Genomic DNA, 18472 nt, shown 5'->3' with positions numbered 1-18472 from the left:
TCCAAGCGTGAAAGGCAGATGGAGGCAGGGGCACCAAGTGACTTCCCACCCAAACCCCATGCCTTGGTCTGACAGTGCTGCCTGCCCGGGCCAAGTCCGGGTGCTGAGACGTGGGTGGCTCTAACTCACCCAGAAACAGTCCCAGGGACGTGGGGACCTTTCCAGGTTTTTAACTGCACTCTAGAACTGGAATGACACAGAAATAGCTGTGTTTGCCTTTTTTTTTTTCTTCTTTTTTTTTTTTTTGTTTCCTAGAAGTTTAGTGGGCAGGGTAGGATTGATGAAGGGACTACAGCTGTTCCTGCCATCCCTGCTACCAAAACCTGCTCATCTTTATTACTAGCATCAATATTTAGATGGTCAATTTTTTATTATCTAGCTTGGCAAGCTCTAGATGAGCCAAAGAAATAAAGATGAGCTTATTTAAATGAGTATAGAGCTCCTGAAGTATTTTATATTCATTCTTTCCCTTGAACAGCAAGAAGAGTTTTAGACAAGACAACTTCCGGGACTTCATAATGGTCTGAGAAAAGAGGTGTTGGTTGTGGGGTTTTTTTATAAATTAAGTTAGTATCCAGACTAAATCTGAAATTTTAAGAAATGTATCCTCCAAAAAAGCAGTTTCACCATTCAACTGAAAGGATGCAGTTTTATTGATTGTTACCTTTTTTCCTAATTTACAAAATTTGAGATGAATCTTGGAAAGTTACTCAAGAAAGCATAAAAAGCTCCAGACATCACTTGTCTGTCTCTCTCTCTCCCCCCCCCCCCCCCCCCCCCCCCCCCCGCCCTTTTTCTGCAAAGCATGCTACTAGCACATATGAGATGCTGGCAAAAAACAAGTTTTAAGGCTCTAATATAATTAAAGGACTTTCTATAGAAAGTCACTGAGGAATTAAGAAACTCTGCTTGTACGTATTTCACAGCAAAGAGAAAGCTAAAATTACAGTAGTTTACAAAGTTGTCTTTAAAAACGGCACATTATTCTAATTCTTTACACTTCCTGAAAGAACTAAATGATCACTCTCTGCCCCAGGATTCTTGGAAAACTGCACGTAAATGTCCTCCATTCAAGTTTTCCAGAGTCATTTCTCCCTTCTAATTAGTTGTCTTATTGACTCATGATTCCTTGAAAATTATTACAATGGGTACAGTTTGTCAAGAACAAAACAAACAATCTGCAAACATTCAAACATTTCTTGAACCCTGTATTCTTTCCAAGAAATGGACTTCTAGCCCATGTTATGGGTATGTTGCAAATTTGCCATTGCCCTGATATTATTTAGCTATGCTTTTGCACTTACATACTCCAGTCAAGAACTGATTTCTTTCTCCTCCAGCTGTGCAGGGCCTCAGATGAAGGGAGGAGAAAGGTTGGGTGCAGGAAGAACAACAGAGCACCCTGCTGATGCTGTAGTGAGGTTGTTCAGGTGTTTTCTTTGGATATTGTAGGAGAAGGCTGGGGAACCATCGCAGTGTGAGAGCAAACACCGTGGTGGAGTCCAGCAGCTACTCATGGAAATGGCAAAATTTAAAGCAGCGTTAAGGTGAAACAGAAATTATTTAGGTTGGGTGTTTCTGGTGGGTTATAGCCAAAAGTCGCTTGAGTTGCTAAATTGGAGTTCTGGTCCAAAGGAAAGAAGATAAAACTGATCTTGAGCTTCTTGAGCCAAGGATAGTCTTAGCCGTTCTTCATGCAGGCTTACAACATCTAAGTGAGAGTTTACTTCATGTTCTTGATTGAAAACTGCAGAATCATGTTTTTTCTTTCCTTGCAACAATTAAACAATTTTGTTTTCAATCAGGTACTGGAAATATAAGGGTAGCGCAGGTTTTCTCTGTGCGTGAACTCATTTCTTATTAAGCCATGGTGTGATTTCTACCTGTGAGAGGCATAGGCACGGAGGCTGGGACAGCTCTGTCTTGGACTCTTCCCTTGGACAGCCAATAGTGAGAAAATGCAGGTTTTGATGTACCACAACAAAACCATTTTACCAGTGTATATTGGCTTTACAGAGCCCTTCCTACTTTCTGTTCTCATTTTTGTCTGTACTGCTGTGTTCCTTTCTTGTCATCCTTTAATGCTGGCAGGGGGCTTATATGTTGACATTTACCTTTGGGTCTAAAGCTGTTGCATCTCTGTAGGAGGTGACATTCATTCTCCTTCCTTCCCAATGTCAGAATTATTGTTGCTGTATTCTTTTAATTGCAAATGTTGAGTGCCCACCTCTGTTTCCGCAGCAGCTCAGTTCATTGCCATCACAAAGCCAGAGTACCTTTCTCTTTCACGAGTTTTAATTTAATTAACAGTAAGACACACCAATTGGGTTTGAAAAAAAAAAATTAATAAGAATTAAACAGAACACCAGATGGCTGTGTAAATCCTATTTAATAGAGAGCTGGAACAGGAACTTTTCTCATAACTGTGTTATTAATAATTAACATACGGAGGATGCTCTGAACAGAATACTCATGGCTGCATTAGATTATAATTTTTCACCGCATTGGTCACGCGACTCAGATACTCAAGGGCATGAGAAGTCCCAGCTCTTGTCAACTGCTGCAACAACCTGTGCTCCCCATTCACTCGCTCAGAGGATGCGGTTTTACTCTGCACAGTATCTTGTGCACAAAATGCCTTCCAGGGTCCTTCTCACCATTGAATGGGGCCCCACCTGCAGCATTTCCACCCCGCATGAGAGCTAGAGAAGGTTAATCCCCGAATGGGCAAAAGAACCAGCCCTGATCTGCTGAGGAGACCCTCAAAATGTGCAGTAACAGACACTGCCCCAAACGCAGGCTGGGGCAGAGCTCAGCTAGCACATCCTTAGGAAGGTTAACGGAAAAGCTTGGTGTTTGCAAGAGAATCACAAGAAAATAAGCTGGAGAACAGAGGGCAGGAGAAGCCCAGGGATGACAAAAAGTTCTGAAACTCCTCCCTTTGGAGAGCAAGGAGCATATCTGTGCCAGGTGCCATGGCGGGTGGCTACGGCTCTGCGAGCTCTGTGTGCTCTCAATTTGCAGTTACCCTGGAAATCCCTGCAATGCCGTGCCCTGGGGAGGGACCGCTGCGGGGCGAAGGCAGAGAGGGCACCCTGGGGCACACCACCCACCGCCTCACACGCAGCCTGGGCATTAGCATTAACACAAATGGAAAACTACATTTTGGTAACCCAAATTAAATGTTTCGGCTCCAAAGCTTTCAGAGCTGTCTAGGTCACAGAAAATCTCTCTTGAGGCTGTTTGTCCTTCTTTGGAAGAAAATGAAATTTAGGAAGGTGCCACAGGACAAACACTGATCTTTCTGTACCCCAATGGTTGTAACATGCACAGATATAGCTTAAAGAAGGACAAGATCATGTTTTACCCTCTAAATGTGAAGCCTCAAGGAGGAGAATGCCTCAAGAAAAAAGGCTTTTGGGAAGTTGGCTTCTTTTGTTTGTTTCTGTAATCCCTGGTTAATTTTTTTTCCCCCACTCTTTAGCTTCAGGCATTTTTAACTGAGGTCTTGTGGACTCCTTGATGGCTTGGACTGTGGTGGTGGGAAGAAAAGTGTCTCTTGTCTCCATCACTGGAGAACAGTTTATACTGTACAAATGTAATTTAATTTCTATATGAACAGTAGAAACACCTTGGTCATTCTGGACTTTTAAGCTTATCCAAGTAATTTTTCTTTTTATATTTTTAATTGCATATTACAGACATTTTGACAGAGACTGGAAAGGGAAAGAGTTACTTCCTTTCCTCACAGAAAGTGTTTCTATGTCTCTGAGTATTTCATTAGCAAGGTTCCTTCCTCCCACTAAAATCTGTGGTTCTGATGATTTCCTTTTGCCCAGATGTTTTAATTTCTTTTCTTTTCCAAGATGAATCTCATTTTGTTATTTCCTGCCCATACATCCATCCTCTCAAGGCTTGAATGAATCATTTCTTCATCCTGAGTAGTGTCTGCAATATTCCCAATTTACTGTAATATGCAGATTTAATTATTTTCATTTGCAAAGTGCCATAGGGTCTTAGAAGGGATGACAAGAGAGCATGGGAACACATCGAATCCATTGCATGGGTGCCCATCACAAATGAAAGGACTTAAAATTACCTTTATTAATAATAAAATTCCCTCAGAAAAAAAGCATTTAATATGGCCTGCTATAAACCTCACCTTAGTTGCCCGCAATTTTGGCTTCATCTATCTCCCCGTAGGCAGTAGACCTGCTAATGTGCATTTTGGATGGAAAGCCACATGGGGATGAGTACAGCCCTTCAAAAAAAACTAATAAGAGTCAGTATTTCAAGTTACTGAGGGAATTTTCTTAAATGGTGTTCAAATTTGGGTGTCTGCGTGGGTACTGACTCCGGGTGCAGCTCTTCTATGCGGGCTTCTTGTCAGACGCCTGTAGATGTCCACATGTGAGTATGTTTTTGGGACTCTCTACCTCATGGTGAAAGTCTCATCCTATGAAGGAGTACTTCTCTCCATCAGCTCTGTTGGGCATGAAGCCATCTATACCAGAGGCATCTGAGTTCGAGCATCAGCCCAGCCTTTCCTCACCTGGTAGCCAAGGGAAAATACTTTACTGATTCTCCTGGGGGAGGAAGAGGCTATAGCATTTTAAATTTCTCCTTCTGTGCTCATTGTGGTTGGGTTTTTTTTTTTTTTTTTTTATAGATACCAAAGGGAGCTTGTTGTTTGGTAGCTTTTTATTGTGGCATGTTCTCAGATGAATAATTAAAGAATAAAGATTTCCAAGTGGTTTTGATTCTGCACAGATATGAAAACCCTGGAATATCAGAGGCTGGGACTTCCAATTCATTGGCTTATTTTCAGATAAATAATTCAGTTATAAGATTTATTCATACATGTAAAAAGAGGAGAAACCAGACATTAGCCCACTAGAATATGAAACTGAAGTTTGCCCAAGAGCCAACCACCTTATTCACTATGCTATAGAAGAGTGCTTAGCACCAGAAAATAGCCTCTAACCTTGTCTCAGAGAAGTTAAATTATAAAGAAACTTTAGGCAGAACAAGGTTTAAACTGAACCAATTAAAGAATTTGTGTAAACTCTACATTTTCTAGTTATACACCTCCAGTATATCACTTAATTTTATGTAACATGAACTGAAAATATACCAGAACAACAAAAAATCCCCCTCCATTCCTTCCACTTCTAAGAGGATTATTAATTTTGTGTTTTCACTCAGCACTGGGGAGCATTTCTGCCAATAGGCGAATTGCATTTGAAATGGTCCTGGCAGTTTTATTTACCCCGTTACTTTTATTTTCTATTAGGCTAATTTGTTTTTATTGGGTTTTATTTTGTGCCTGTTCACCATTCTTGTGCCTGGTCAAATCCTATTTCCATCCACGTTGCTCATTCGAATGGGACCACGCCATCTCCTTTACAGAGCTGCGCCGCACATAATTGGGGCAATTATGCAAGCATTGGGATGCTGGGATGACCTTTACTGCCTTGGTTCCCTCTTCTTGTCACCTTGCAAAGTGAGATCCCTGTCCTTTCCATGTACTCACTGATTTAGAAGAGAGCAGATCTATCCCAAACAACACGTTTGCTTTTACAGAGCAGACTGAGTCACAGGAAAGAGATGGGGTTGTAAGCTGTAGCTATGCTAAGGTTTTAAGTGTTCAAAATCAGAATTTTGGATTAGATAACTCGGGTCAACCAGCAAGTGGATCCAGATATTGGATTTCCATAAAACTGGGGAATATGTGAGTATCTTGGGATTTGGTGCAAACGAGTGTTTCCCCACTGCCAAATGGCTCTAAGAAAGATACTTTGGTTCACAAAGGTGCATGTGAAAGGTTTTACAAAAGGTGCAATTTGTTACTAAAACTATAATAAATACTTCTGAGTTTATGCCTTTAAAGTAGCTCAGAGACTGAGGTTGCACAGTTTGTTGTTTGGGGGTTTTTTTCCTGGTAATTCCAGCTCATCTGGACTCTGCCTACAAATATAAACCTTTTCCCTTTGCCATCAAGTTTATAAATGCTGATGTTAGGCTCCAGATATCAGGTCTGAATATTCACCAAGGCTGTCATAAAGCTCATCTACAGGATGAGCAAGAACCTCATGAATATGTGCGTGATGCCATTAGACAGTCAAATGAACCCAGGGACGGAGGGAAAGCTGCAGAAATCCTCAGGGCAGGAACGTTTCCTTGCTTCGTGTTCTCTGTGTGTGCCTGCAGCAACTGCAGTATCTCAGAGGACCTTTTCTCAGGTAGTGTTTATTTTTATGGTATGGTCAGGTCCCATTGAAACAAGTCTAGATCAGTTGAATTTTCTTTCATCCACGTTGGGTTTGAAATTCTTTTTCGCTTCTGGATGAAGGAATTCGGACCTGCTGATTTACTCTCCCTTGTAACGTTACTCTGATGCAAAGTGTTTTAAAAACTGGGCCTGTGTCCATGGATAGAATTTAACTATAATTAGAGCAGGTCTCTTTTGTGAAAAGGTCATGGTCTCACAGCATGTATATTTGGATTGGAACTTTACTTATTATTTTTAATTCATAAATGATAGGGCAAGTAGTTTTCTATTTCTTTCTACAGTTTTACTTGCACCCCTTATCAGGCACAACAGCAAACAGTCAGCCAAGTTCCAGCCATATTTACCCTCTGACAACCTCATTTGTCACAGTTTAATAGCACAAGCACTTGCTAGAGGCAGATTTTTTTCGGCACTCCAGATCATAAAATAAATGTATTATATCCCATCTGCTTCTGTTAAGGTGTCTCAGAATAGTTTCTTTAAAACAAAAGGCTCTTTGTTCACCTGGAGGCTCACAGAGCAGAGTACAAGGTGAAGACAGGACAAGGCATGTGCATATATTGCCCTTTTCCTGCACTGCGTATTTCCTAGCAAGCTTCAGTAATTTCCATTGAGTTCTGTCGCCTCCTGCTCTGCATCGGGGGAAACGACCCTGCAAGTAGGTGGGTCTTTCACCAGATCAAAACTGTTCTGACATTTTTCAAGGTTTGGGGTTTTTTTTCCCCCTAAAAAAGTCTGTTTCAGTTCAAGCAAAATATTTTATTTAGTATAAATTCAGATTCTTTGTTTAGGCTTTGAGACTTAAAAAAGCTTAAAATATCAAAGAAATCTTCAAAAATGAGAAGTGGTTTAAAAGAAAAGTAATTATGTTTTAGTTTAATATTTTCATTGCCTTTTTATTCTGTTATATGCATGTGTTTACCCCTTACCCGATACTCTTTGGTGAAATGGCAATACAATTTTTACCCTTCAGGGAACAGCAGTAATGTCCTGCTTCCACCCTTCCCCAAATTTCTTCCACCCCTGCCAATGTTTGCTGGTACTCCCAGAGCATCTTCAGCAACCCTCTGAAAAAGGATTATTTCATATCGCCTCTGATGAGGGTTTCGCTGGGAGAAGCGGAGAGGGGCAAGCCCAGCTTTCCATCCCTCCCCGCCTCTGGTTTTGCTCAAGCACAGCACCGCTGCCGAGCAAATACCAACTCCAGACCAGGGCTGGCTTTGGTCCTGCTGGAAACACCAGCACGGAGAGCTCAGCTCAGGCTGTTTGTGAGGTGCGTCATGTCATCTCCTTAAAACCAGGTACGTACATTCATCTTTTCAGAGCACACAATGTGCGTGGTTCAGATCCCACCTGGTTTTTCCTACGTGTTGCTCCCTGCAGGAGCTCTGCTCCAGTGCTCCCTGGTGACATCCCCAGGAAAATGGGAGAAGCCACCTGAGCCCCCTTCATTTTCCCTTGTAATCCAGCAATCGGCACGGCATGACGATTGACTCACATGAGTCATCAAAACAGTTTTGGCTTTTTTGCTAGGATCTCCAGCATTTCAAGCATTTCACGCCCAACCAGGGGCTCCTGTGAGCAGGCGCTGCAGCTTAAAACACGTTAATCAATATAGGCTTGCAGAAGCAATGAGCTACATCAAAAGACAAATGTTTGATAATGAACCCAGAAAGGTTGTTTGAAGGGCATGAACGCAGCTACGTGATGGAAAGAAAAATGGCTCATCCCTGCCCCTGCCAGTGTCGCTTGACATTACCAATGTTCTCCTGAAAATCTATTTATGCAGCTCCTTTTCTAGCTCTCACTCACTGATTAAACACACCACTTCTCACTTGAATTGCAACTTTTGTCTGCTGAGGTTTGCCAGTGTTTGCTATAAGGCTTACAGCGAAGGGACGAGCTGGAGAGGACACGACAGGAGTACCTCTGCGAAAGCAGGAAAGTTAAAGTCACAAGTTGGTGTTGTTAGTTCTGACGTGCAGGTTTTTAAAGTGTTATCACTGGTTCACTGATGAATTTTTCCTACCTACATCAGCCCCTGGCTGTTTAGCGTAGGGTGCACTAGCAAAGCAAGATGATCCTGTCAGAGCGGTTAATTCTTTTGCATCGATGGTAGATTTCTGGACTCATAAGGGAATTAGAATTATTTCAGTAATAAAAAAGGTACTGGGATTTTTCTGCACAATTAATTTTGATCATCTGAGGCTGACCTCTGCCTTTTTCTTGTCTTGCCTTAAGTTTCCTTATTTCCGCTGACAGCATTTTTCTGTCCAAGATAGATATCTTTTCTTTTTTCCCTTTTATTTTTTTTCCCCTGCTTGATATCTGAGCATTGTCTGACACTCTCAAGAATTTCCTGGATTTTTGTCACCTGTAGCTAATCTGTTATGTGCCACAGGATTGAGAGAGAGGCCTTTCGGGTAGGGACCATGGGGTGTTTTGTATAGGGGATTTAAAGAGTGCCTAACCACTGACAGCTTAGGTAACTGCAGTGCTAATGCTGAACAGCACCGGTAACGGGGGTTCTCGTCACAGAGTCTTTCTCTGCCCGATATAATAGGAAATAAAAAATGAAAGTCTCTCTATTGCAGTGTTTTCTATCAGAAGTAACTTCCTATACAGTTATAGAGCTATAAATGTACTTTATTGTCTGCGTAGTGAAACTCATGCATTTTTGAACAAGTATACTGAGGAAAAAAATCTCACTCTGTCATGAGAGTTGTAAAGTGCTTTCCCACAATGCATATATATGATAAGCTATGAGAAAGAGCTGTCATACATCAAATTAGATAGCAATGTGGAAAAGTTATCGTTCAATGTGGTATCCACAGTGATCTCTAAAACATTCTCTTTATTTCTATGTGTAAAACTGTTCCTTTGGGCCCTTTGAATTCCCACTGAAGGCTTTGACAGATTTTTTCCATATTCTAGACAAATATTCATCTCATTTAATCCCCTGCAGCATAGGACAGTGGCTTTTGGAGGTGTCAATACTTTCCCGTGCCTTTCAGTGGCTCGCAAAAACACCGTTTTGGCAGCTTCATTATTTGAGCTGGCTCTTCAGATTGATGTGTGATTTTATTATTATTTTCTTAGCCTTCTTTTTTACTTAAAAAACTGTGTAACTGATAGGCTGGAGGGAAGTGCATTTTTCTTCCTAAATCACAGAGGCTTGCGTGGTATAAGGAAAAACCATCGCCATCTACTGGGGTCCCTGTGCCATGGGACCAGAAAAGCTGCCACTGCGGTTTCTGAACGCAGAAGCATTGGGAAAACCTTTTCCTTGAGCTCCCAGATCCTTTCCAAAGGCTTTGTGCCTTTCTCTTCTTCTGGGAGGCAGCACAGGAGCAGCCACAGTTTGCCCCTAAAAGCTTCCTCACCTCATTTTCCAGTACTGAAGAAAGGGAAATAGCATTTAATAGGAACTTTGAAAAAGCATTGCAGAATTTAGGCCTCTGAAATTCAATATACATCACCATTTTTCACTACATTTTGAAGCATTCTGCCTTGAAGCCTTGAAGCTTTTGTCTCGAACTAAGCAAAGCATTAGTGTAATCTTTAACTTGGTGTCAGTGCCCATTCCCAGAGAAGAAAGTTAAATGGCTCTGTAACGCCTCTGATGAGATCTAAGATCAATTTTTGAAATTTTCATAGAGCGAGGGTTGGATTTGTCCAAGGGTCACTGCGTATTTCATTAATATCTGGTGGAGCAAACACAATGAAAAACTGCACTGCCTGCTGTAAGCAAATAACAGATCAAAACTCGTTCATGCTCTTATCTTTCTTATCCTGATCCTATTTTTCCCTCATTTTTGTAATAATCAGAGTAAGATGAACACCATCAAGGCTCTACAGCATGCTGCCAATCTTTATTGCCTTGTACAAAATAAATTGTTCCAATGAACTGGGTTTTATGGCAATTCCTTCTCAATTTTCCTATATTTGTATTTTCATTGTAGCTGTTCCCAGACAGAGTGAAACAATGAACAGATTAAAATGTCTGATGAATTCTCTGAAATGCCAACCAGCAAAAGTCTTTGACTGTCTCATTGCCAAGGACAACTGAATTTCTTTGTCTGAATCAATTCTCATAATGCGGTGAACAATTACAAGAGCAGGAGGAAGCCTGGCTATTGCTTTGGCTTTGCATCTCAGAAGTCTGCACATCTCCCAGTGTAATTTTCCTTTCCACGAGTTGCTACAATTGCTGTTGAATTCATCATAGCTGAAAATAAAATTTACAACGGGAATCAATTCTCTGCCTAACTTCCTTCCACTTCCGTTTGGCAGAAAGATATAAGCCTTAGCAGCATTAGCACAAACGTAAACACTGAGCATTAGGACGTGCCTCCTTGCAATACTGCTGTCATCATCTTAACCTTAAACTTTAAATGCTCAGAATGACTAGGGCTGATGATTTCTAGATTACCTTTTTGGAAAGCTTTCTTTTTTTGAAAGCAGCTTAAAAGGAACCATATTAAAATGTTAATATTTCCAGGAAAAAATTCTAAAGACAAAAGAGGGCAGAAGTACCTATCAAAGTTCTTCACTCTGATTTACTCAGTGAAAGGGGTAAAGTCTTATTTTCTACTTTTTGGGAAATGCAGTCCCCAAAGCCTGATTCATCTGAAGAAGCACATGTTAAATAGCTGCTAATGTGCTGTTAAAGAAGGAAATGTGCTATTCTACAGCAATCCTAATTACTGTGCAACTGTATTTCATTCTGCACTAGTAATGAACTGATCATTTAAACTCACAGTAACGATTTTGTTATTGTGCAAACATCTAGAAAAGAGTCCATTAAATTCCTGGTTTGATCATTGTTTCATAGATAGTAAAGATGAAAGCACAGTTAGAGTTTTCTCTTCAGTCCCAATAAAACTACAGACTGAAATCCCCACAGCTGAAAGGGCTGAAGCAGGGTGACAAGGCAGCTGCCAGGCACAGTCCGTATCCACCCTGCAGGACATGGTCCGTGTCCACCCTGCCAGGCACGGTCCATATCCACCCTGCAGGACATGGTCCGTGTCCACCCTGCAGGACATGGTCCATGTCCACCCTGCCAGGTACAGTCTGTATCCACCCTGCAGGACATGGTCCGTGTCCACCCTGCAGGACATGGTCCGTGTCCACCCTGCAGGACATGGTCTGTGTCCACCCGGCCAGGCAGGGGCAACAGCAGCCATGCAGCCCCCTAGTAGCCTCCGCTTTCTTCCTCTTTTTGTCTCTCTACACCCTTCATCCTCCCCCTCACCTCCAGAAAGTTCTGCCTTTTGAAATAGTGGCGGGTTTTACATTTCCCTCCTAAGAACATTTATTCACCCACAAAACTCATAAATGAAACACTCGGTTCTGCTAATGCAATCAGCTGCATTAGCAACATATTTATTTTTCATCTCTTCTTTTATTATTTTGCCTTTTAATTACCTTTCTTTGTGATTAAAGATAGTCAGATTCTAAATTCAATCACCCTGAAGAACAATATCAAATAAAGAAATTTAATCTTTTATTATAAAACTCTTTCATGGGATCCAATGGTGCTGTAATTTTACCATTAAGAAATCGCCCTTTTCAGTTGTCTGCTGCTTGCCTTTTCTTTTTTCTCCAAACAATAAACTAAAGAAGAGTCTCAGTTACAGGATACAAAACATGTACTTTCTGTACCAGAGCTTTTCCTTCTGCCTTTAAATTTGTCTTTTTGTCTGATCAGTAAAGAATGAGCTGTCATTTTTTGAAAGGTAATTTGAGATAAAGCATTTAAAGTAGCAAAATACCAGCCAGACCTCTTGTAGTTTGCAGAAGGAGAACCGTGCAGAATGGTTCACTTTGGGGCTGTGCGTAGTGCATCGAACAATGCAATATTGGTGCTGTGTCGAGCTACTATTTCAATGGACTATGTCTTTAGCAAGTTATCAGAGGGGTTTTTTTCAGCTTGACATCAAAGTGCCTCTCTGCGTCTTTTCTGAATCTCGATGTAGGCTGTTTCAGATGTAAATACTGACCCCACAGAGGCACTTTGCCAGTGCTGGCCACTGATGGATGTTGGGTTTTGGCCTAGACAGCCTGCTGTCTAACAAAACTTTAATGTAGAGAAGAAGAAGAAGTGAAACATGTTCTGCCAGTACCTGGGGATTTTGGGTACCTGGCTTGCGGTTTTCCATTTGTGACACCATAAGCTATGTCGGGCAACAAAGACGTGCCCTGTCTTGTTCCACTGGCAAGTTCAGCAGGTTATTCACTGAAATCTCATCCTCTTCAGACAATGCTACTGATACTTCTATTTCTGTTTCTCTTACAGTTTGTTGCTCACCCCAACTGCCAGCAGCAGTTGCTCACCATGTGGTATGAAAACCTCTCAGGCTTACGCCAGCAGTCTATAGCTGTGAAGTTCTTGGCTGTCTTTGGGGTCTCCATTGGCCTGCCGTTCCTTGCCATAGCCTACTGGATTGCTCCCTGCAGCAAGGTACAAACTCATTAAGGTGCATGTTTTTTATGGTCATTTCTATCCAGGGCCTGGAATGAAGTCACATACTTTTCCATAACGCCATTGGGAAGCGATTTATGCTGTCCTCTAAGATTGCCCCAGAGGAGAGCAAGCATGAGGTGTTGCTTGATATACACAAATGAAGTTGTTAGGTGTGGTTTGAGGTTCATCTTTACAGGTAATAAAGGTGGGGGAAGGAAACATTGAGTCAGTGGATGACAGGAAAAGAATAGGAACAAGAAATGGATAGGAAATAACAACATGGGAGTGGGGTGAAGAAAGAATAGAAGAACCGCCAAAATGGGGAATAACTAAATGAGATCTTTGTTGCCCTTTTAGTTAACTCTGATGTTTAAACTCTTGTTCCTTTTATGTACTTTTTGTTGGAGGTTCCTCCCTTCTTTTTTCTTTCCGATCCTGTATTTTCAGTTAGTGAGCATTATTATGGTACATATGCCTAAAAATCTGGCAAGCTCCAGGGGACTGCTTAGTGCTGCAGAGAAGACTAGACTTAATCATACAATATTTATGGTTTTGAGGGAAAAGATGATGAAACTTGGAAAACTGCCGTGTACCTAAATATGGCTGTGCTGTGTCTCACAGCATCAGATGGAGCAGGAGAGATTTGCCAAGACCTAGAGGTCAAAGGACCAGAGTCAACCATTAGCTTAGGTAAAAGCTTGAGCTGTCTGTGGTATGAAATCTGTAGTGAGGTTTCCATCCTGAAAGAGTCTGCTCAAGCGAGTGGAGATAAATAGGTGTGTGGCTGAGTGATAAATAGCTTTTTCACTACTCTTGCCACAGAAGAAAAGGGTGCAAGGAAGAAGATAATTTCACATTTAGCAATAGCCAGCAACATCATCCATTACAAGGTAGAGGTCTTCAGCAGAAGGCTTATCAGAGGTACTTAAATTTGCTAAAATGACCCTTGGCACTGGTAATTTATTCAGTTTTGAAAGCATCTTCTCCCATTTCCTTTAGAAGCCATTGAGGCTCTCTAAATTTGTCAAGCCCAAGACATTATAGATCCATGGATGGGTATTAAGGAAAGACTACAATTGGAAAAGATTTATGTTGGTGCAATCAGACAAACCTTTTGAAAACAGTCTTCCAGAATATCCGAGATAATAAAACATGTTTAACGCTTGGTGTCCTCCAAAATATTTCCGAGAAAAGCAATTTCTCTCAGAGTAATTGAGAATGTAACTTTATTTTCTCAAGGTTTGTATAAACACAAAACCCCACAGCTTTTATGAATACTGGGCAGGGCTGCAGAGTTACACACAGAGAAGTGCATGTGCAAGCTGGGCTGTGTTGTGGATGGTTTTGGTTAGGTCGTAGAGGAAATTCATGTGTGGAATTACCATGTTGATTCCATTATGTCAGAACTCAGTCAAGCGGGGATTTATGAAGCTGTTTAATTTCCTTCACCTCTGTTGAGTGTGCTGGAAGTTGGCACACCAGCCAACAGCAACATTTGTGGTGTATTCTCAGAATTACGGAGGTTGCATTTGAATATATAGCAATAGGTGGGGAGAACAATTAGACTAGAAATAATTGGAGAATTAAAATGAAAAGCATAAAAACTAAGGGGGGGAAACCAGGCAAAAAAATTCTAAATAAGTCAGTTTTACAGCAGAAATAAAAAATGAGAAAGTTATTTGGTTTTAATTCCTTGAGGTATGTGTATTAAAATTTAAAAAAAAAAAAAATTGACGGAGACAACTTTTCATCGACTGTGATTTTATTACACTTTTGTGCATTTTTACTGTTCAATGTCCCTTTCTTTTCACCCCACTCTAAACTGTGAAAAAGCATACGCAGCTGTCTATCATAAAGTCAAGTTGAAAGTTCTTTCAGGCAGGAATTGTCTTTTAATGCATGGGTTTGCATTGATCAGAACAATGTAGTCTTGATTTTTGATTGGGATCTGTGATAGAAATAACTGAATAATGAATGCATTTTTCCCCCATGAATTGGTACCTTACTCAAAATCGTCATTATTAGGTTCAAGGGCTGAGGGTTGATGCACGAGCCTTGTATCCTCTCATAGTGTTAATGCAGACAATTTTACATAGGCAGCATACCCACTGAAAGGATGGTGATGTTAAGAGAAGATTTGCGTGTGATGCTCTGAGCAGCCCAGTTTTGTCCTGGTCAGTTTTACAAGTGTTTTGTTTGGTCATGGAAACAATCCTGTGTTACACAACTGGGTAATGAAATAATTTTTCCATAGCTAAGATATTTAACTTAAATCAAATCAGGCATGAATTAAAAGACACATGAATGCCCAGGCATGAGTCAGGAACTCATTTCTGGGCTAAGACAGTGAGAAAAATGAAGGAAATTTCTGTAATGTGGAATACTGCTTGTAGGAGCTGTCCTGGTCAATGCTGTTGTATATCACATTCTTAAGACATATTGGTCAAATTCTGAAGTTTCACATAGAGTAATAGAGTAATTCATATCTCAAAATAATTCCTTCACTGGAACATATTAGCAAGGAATATATTTTCAAGCCTTTACTCCCTAAAATATTTTTTTTAAAAAATACAGAGCTTTGTGGAGTTAGAATATACCATACCAAATACTACCCTTGAAAATTTAGTAAATAGTATTAACTGGAGTTTGCAACTGAACTCTTAAGTCTTCTTTTACATTCAGTTGCACAGACCTGCCTTTCTTAAAACCAATTTTAGTGTCAGTTGTTCATTCACCTCTGGATGCACAATCTGTTGACAAGACCCGCGCAGTGTAAGCCTATCCTATCCTGAAATATCTGTGTTGACTCATCCATCTCATGGAGGCCATGACTCTGAAATCAACTGTTGCTTTATATGTTGGTGTCCTAAATTTGTTTCACTGGTGATCAAAAGAGAAGATAAGAGATAGAATGGAAAAATTGCACAGTCTGCTGCCCAAAAATATAATGACAAGAGCAAGCAGGACTGTTTGGACTGTCTGCAGAGCTTCAGGAAGGATTTTCTTTCTTCTCTGGTTGGTTGAAGTGCACATTCAAATATTACAACACTAAGAGAGATCATTTATACACAGCGCTCATTGCCTGGGTTGTTCTCTGGCTTTCATGTAGCCATGCTGGGGATTTATGGACCGTGGATCCCGCTGGGACAGACTCAGCATCGTTTAAGCGCTGGAACTTTAATGGATCACTCCACCTAAAGCTGTACCTGTACCTTTTTACTCTGGGTATTTTCCTCCCCAGTTAAGCTACATAAAATTTCTACAACAATATTCTTCATACTTCTGCTATGAGCATAGTACTGAAAATAGTAATGGCTTTTTTCTTTACGATGTTTCTATCTCTATTTGTTCCTGTCTCTTGGAGTAATGATGAATTTGCATTTGGAAAACTTTGTTTCAGTATCACATTTTATATTTTTTTTTCTTTTTGACATGTCTGCATGCTTCATTATTTTCCTATAATATGGATAGGATACTAAGTCATGGAATGAGCTATTCTCTTAAGAATGAACCTTTGTATTCACACACTGTCAGTGTTTCTGTCTTAACAGTGACAGCCAGGCACTTCCCTGCAATCCCAATTTGATGAAAGATGATATTTTGATTTAAAAAAGTAATTGAGAAATTGATACATCCAAGGAGTTTCACACCTTGAGCTTAACTGTATCATGTGCCTTGAAAAATATATCTTATTGTCATAAAGCATTAGGCTGATTAGAGGAATTGACGCTTCATTAATTTTTTACAGAATATTCTAGTAAACACTTTCACCTCCTGTAGCTCTTAGCTAAAAATCAGATTTCTGAGAAGATATGAAAAGCATCAGCTCAGGAAAAAAACTGTAAGCTTTCCACAGTACTAAAGGGGATAAAATACTGATGTAACACTGACTAAATGCAGACTTTTGTTAAATCAGTAGAGAACTAAGTGAAATTACCCACAGAATTCATTTGGTTCTGTAATACACAGGATTATTTCTCTGATAACCAAGGCTATGCTACTTTAATCTCAGGTCTCTTTGTTTTAAGTTTCTATAGACAGCAGAAAAAGCCTAATTGTTTGGAGGGAATTCATGACTCAATAGAAAGTATTTTTTTCTTTTAGTGAATTCAGAGTAGAAATGAGTCTTGTACAGACTACAAACGCACTTTCTTAAAACTTTGTTGGAAAGGCCCCATATGGACATAGCTGCTGTTACACTTTTCTCTTGCTCTCTGAGCTCTCTCAGATGTTTTCCTCGTATGACTTGTCTGAGATTATTACTGTATGGGGCTTTGTTCAAACATATCCCATAAACCCATCAGCTCTGTACTGGAAACAAAAATGCTGCTACAAAATGGAAATCTACCCAACACCAGCCGGAAAAAGCTGTTGAGAACTAACACAACAGCAAGGTTTACAGCAGAGGAGTGAACCAGCATCACAAGTGTTGAGACCGGTTTTAACACACTTCGTTTACTCCTACATCTGCCATAATATTCCTAGACAAGATTAAGGAAACCTGGTTCTTGCAATATCTACCGGCTTGAGCACAACCTTATTGACCTCAGAAAGAAGCAAGCATGTTAATAAGAGCTCAGGGACAAAGCAGATTTTTTTCATTTTCTTTACTGGGAAGTCTTTCTGGTATTTAGAAACGTGCAAATTTTCCAATAGGATTTACTATACTGCCAACTTCATAAAAGATTTATATGACAATTTAAAAATTCAGAGAAGAAAAAGAAATAAGAATCAGAATCGTAAGGCTTCCTTTAAATTTCTGCTAAACCTAAAGAGCCCTGCTTTTAAAATATTTCTTGCTCTGCAGTGATCAGAGATCTGGGCTCCTTTGAACAAAGCCACTATTGGAGATAAGTAAGAAAACAAGGAATTTCCTTTTTCAGTCCTATTTCCTATTTCCTATGAAGTTTTATGATCAAGTCAGTAGGTATTAAGAAAATTTTGAGGATACCTTGTCATCAAGGGAAATAAATCAATGAGTAATACACCGCAAAAAGAAAATCCCATTTGCTCTGAGGGGGTTTTGGAAAGGGCACATCCAGGATGGTACTTGCGTGGCTGTCTATTGCGTCCAATGCCACAGGCATTGGTTCTTGCACTCCTAAAAATGCTTCTACTCTGACATCTTTCTGAAGTAATGTTTTCTTAGATCACGGAAAATGTAAAATGAAAAAAGTGGTCTTTAACTTAATTAACAAACAAAGCTTTTCAAGAAGAATGGAACAAATATTAGCTATAGGAAAAAGATCTGCTGCTCCAATTCTTGGTTTAATGTCTTGAAATAAATCCTTGTGTTCTGGGGAGTGAATCTCCAGCTTTTGTAGTAATTATGAGAGAAGACTCTCATACCAAAGCATATTAAAAGCATTACTAAAGAATCTTTAAACAGAAGGCTATTTCCTACACATCATTAATGAACTAATAATTCACCATTAATAAAAGATTCTAATATATAACTATGATGTAAGGATGAGAAGTGGGCCCATCATTAGGATTTATATTGACACACGTGAGTACATTCATATAACACGTATACACACAAACATGTCTCATATAAATTTCATGTCTCTTCATTTTCCACTTACCATATGGCCAGGACAGCTAGATATTATATGTGGGTATAAAGGAGCAATATCCGATACTGCCATGCATAGAAAAATTATCCAAAGGGCATAATTTGAACTGTAGTGCATAATGTCTAGTAATAGCAA

General features: G+C 40.1%; 1 protein-coding gene across 1 annotated transcript in view; it reads left to right on the top strand.

The window, feature by feature from the left end:
- TRPC7 (transient receptor potential cation channel subfamily C member 7) overlaps positions 1–18472 on the top strand; it is a 78096-nt gene that overhangs the window by 34191 nt on the left and 25433 nt on the right. Inside the window, exon 4 of the mRNA XM_054841660.1 lies at positions 12594–12758. Within this exon, the coding sequence (XP_054697635.1) occupies positions 12594–12758 (165 nt within the window). The remainder of the gene's footprint in view (positions 1–12593; positions 12759–18472) is intronic.

This window comes from Grus americana, chromosome 14, assembly GCF_028858705.1.
Source record: "Grus americana isolate bGruAme1 chromosome 14, bGruAme1.mat, whole genome shotgun sequence".
Lineage (NCBI taxonomy): Eukaryota > Metazoa > Chordata > Aves > Gruiformes > Gruidae > Grus > Grus americana.
The sequence above is the reverse complement of the archived record's forward strand: the minus strand, read 5'-3'. Positions and strand labels throughout refer to the sequence as shown.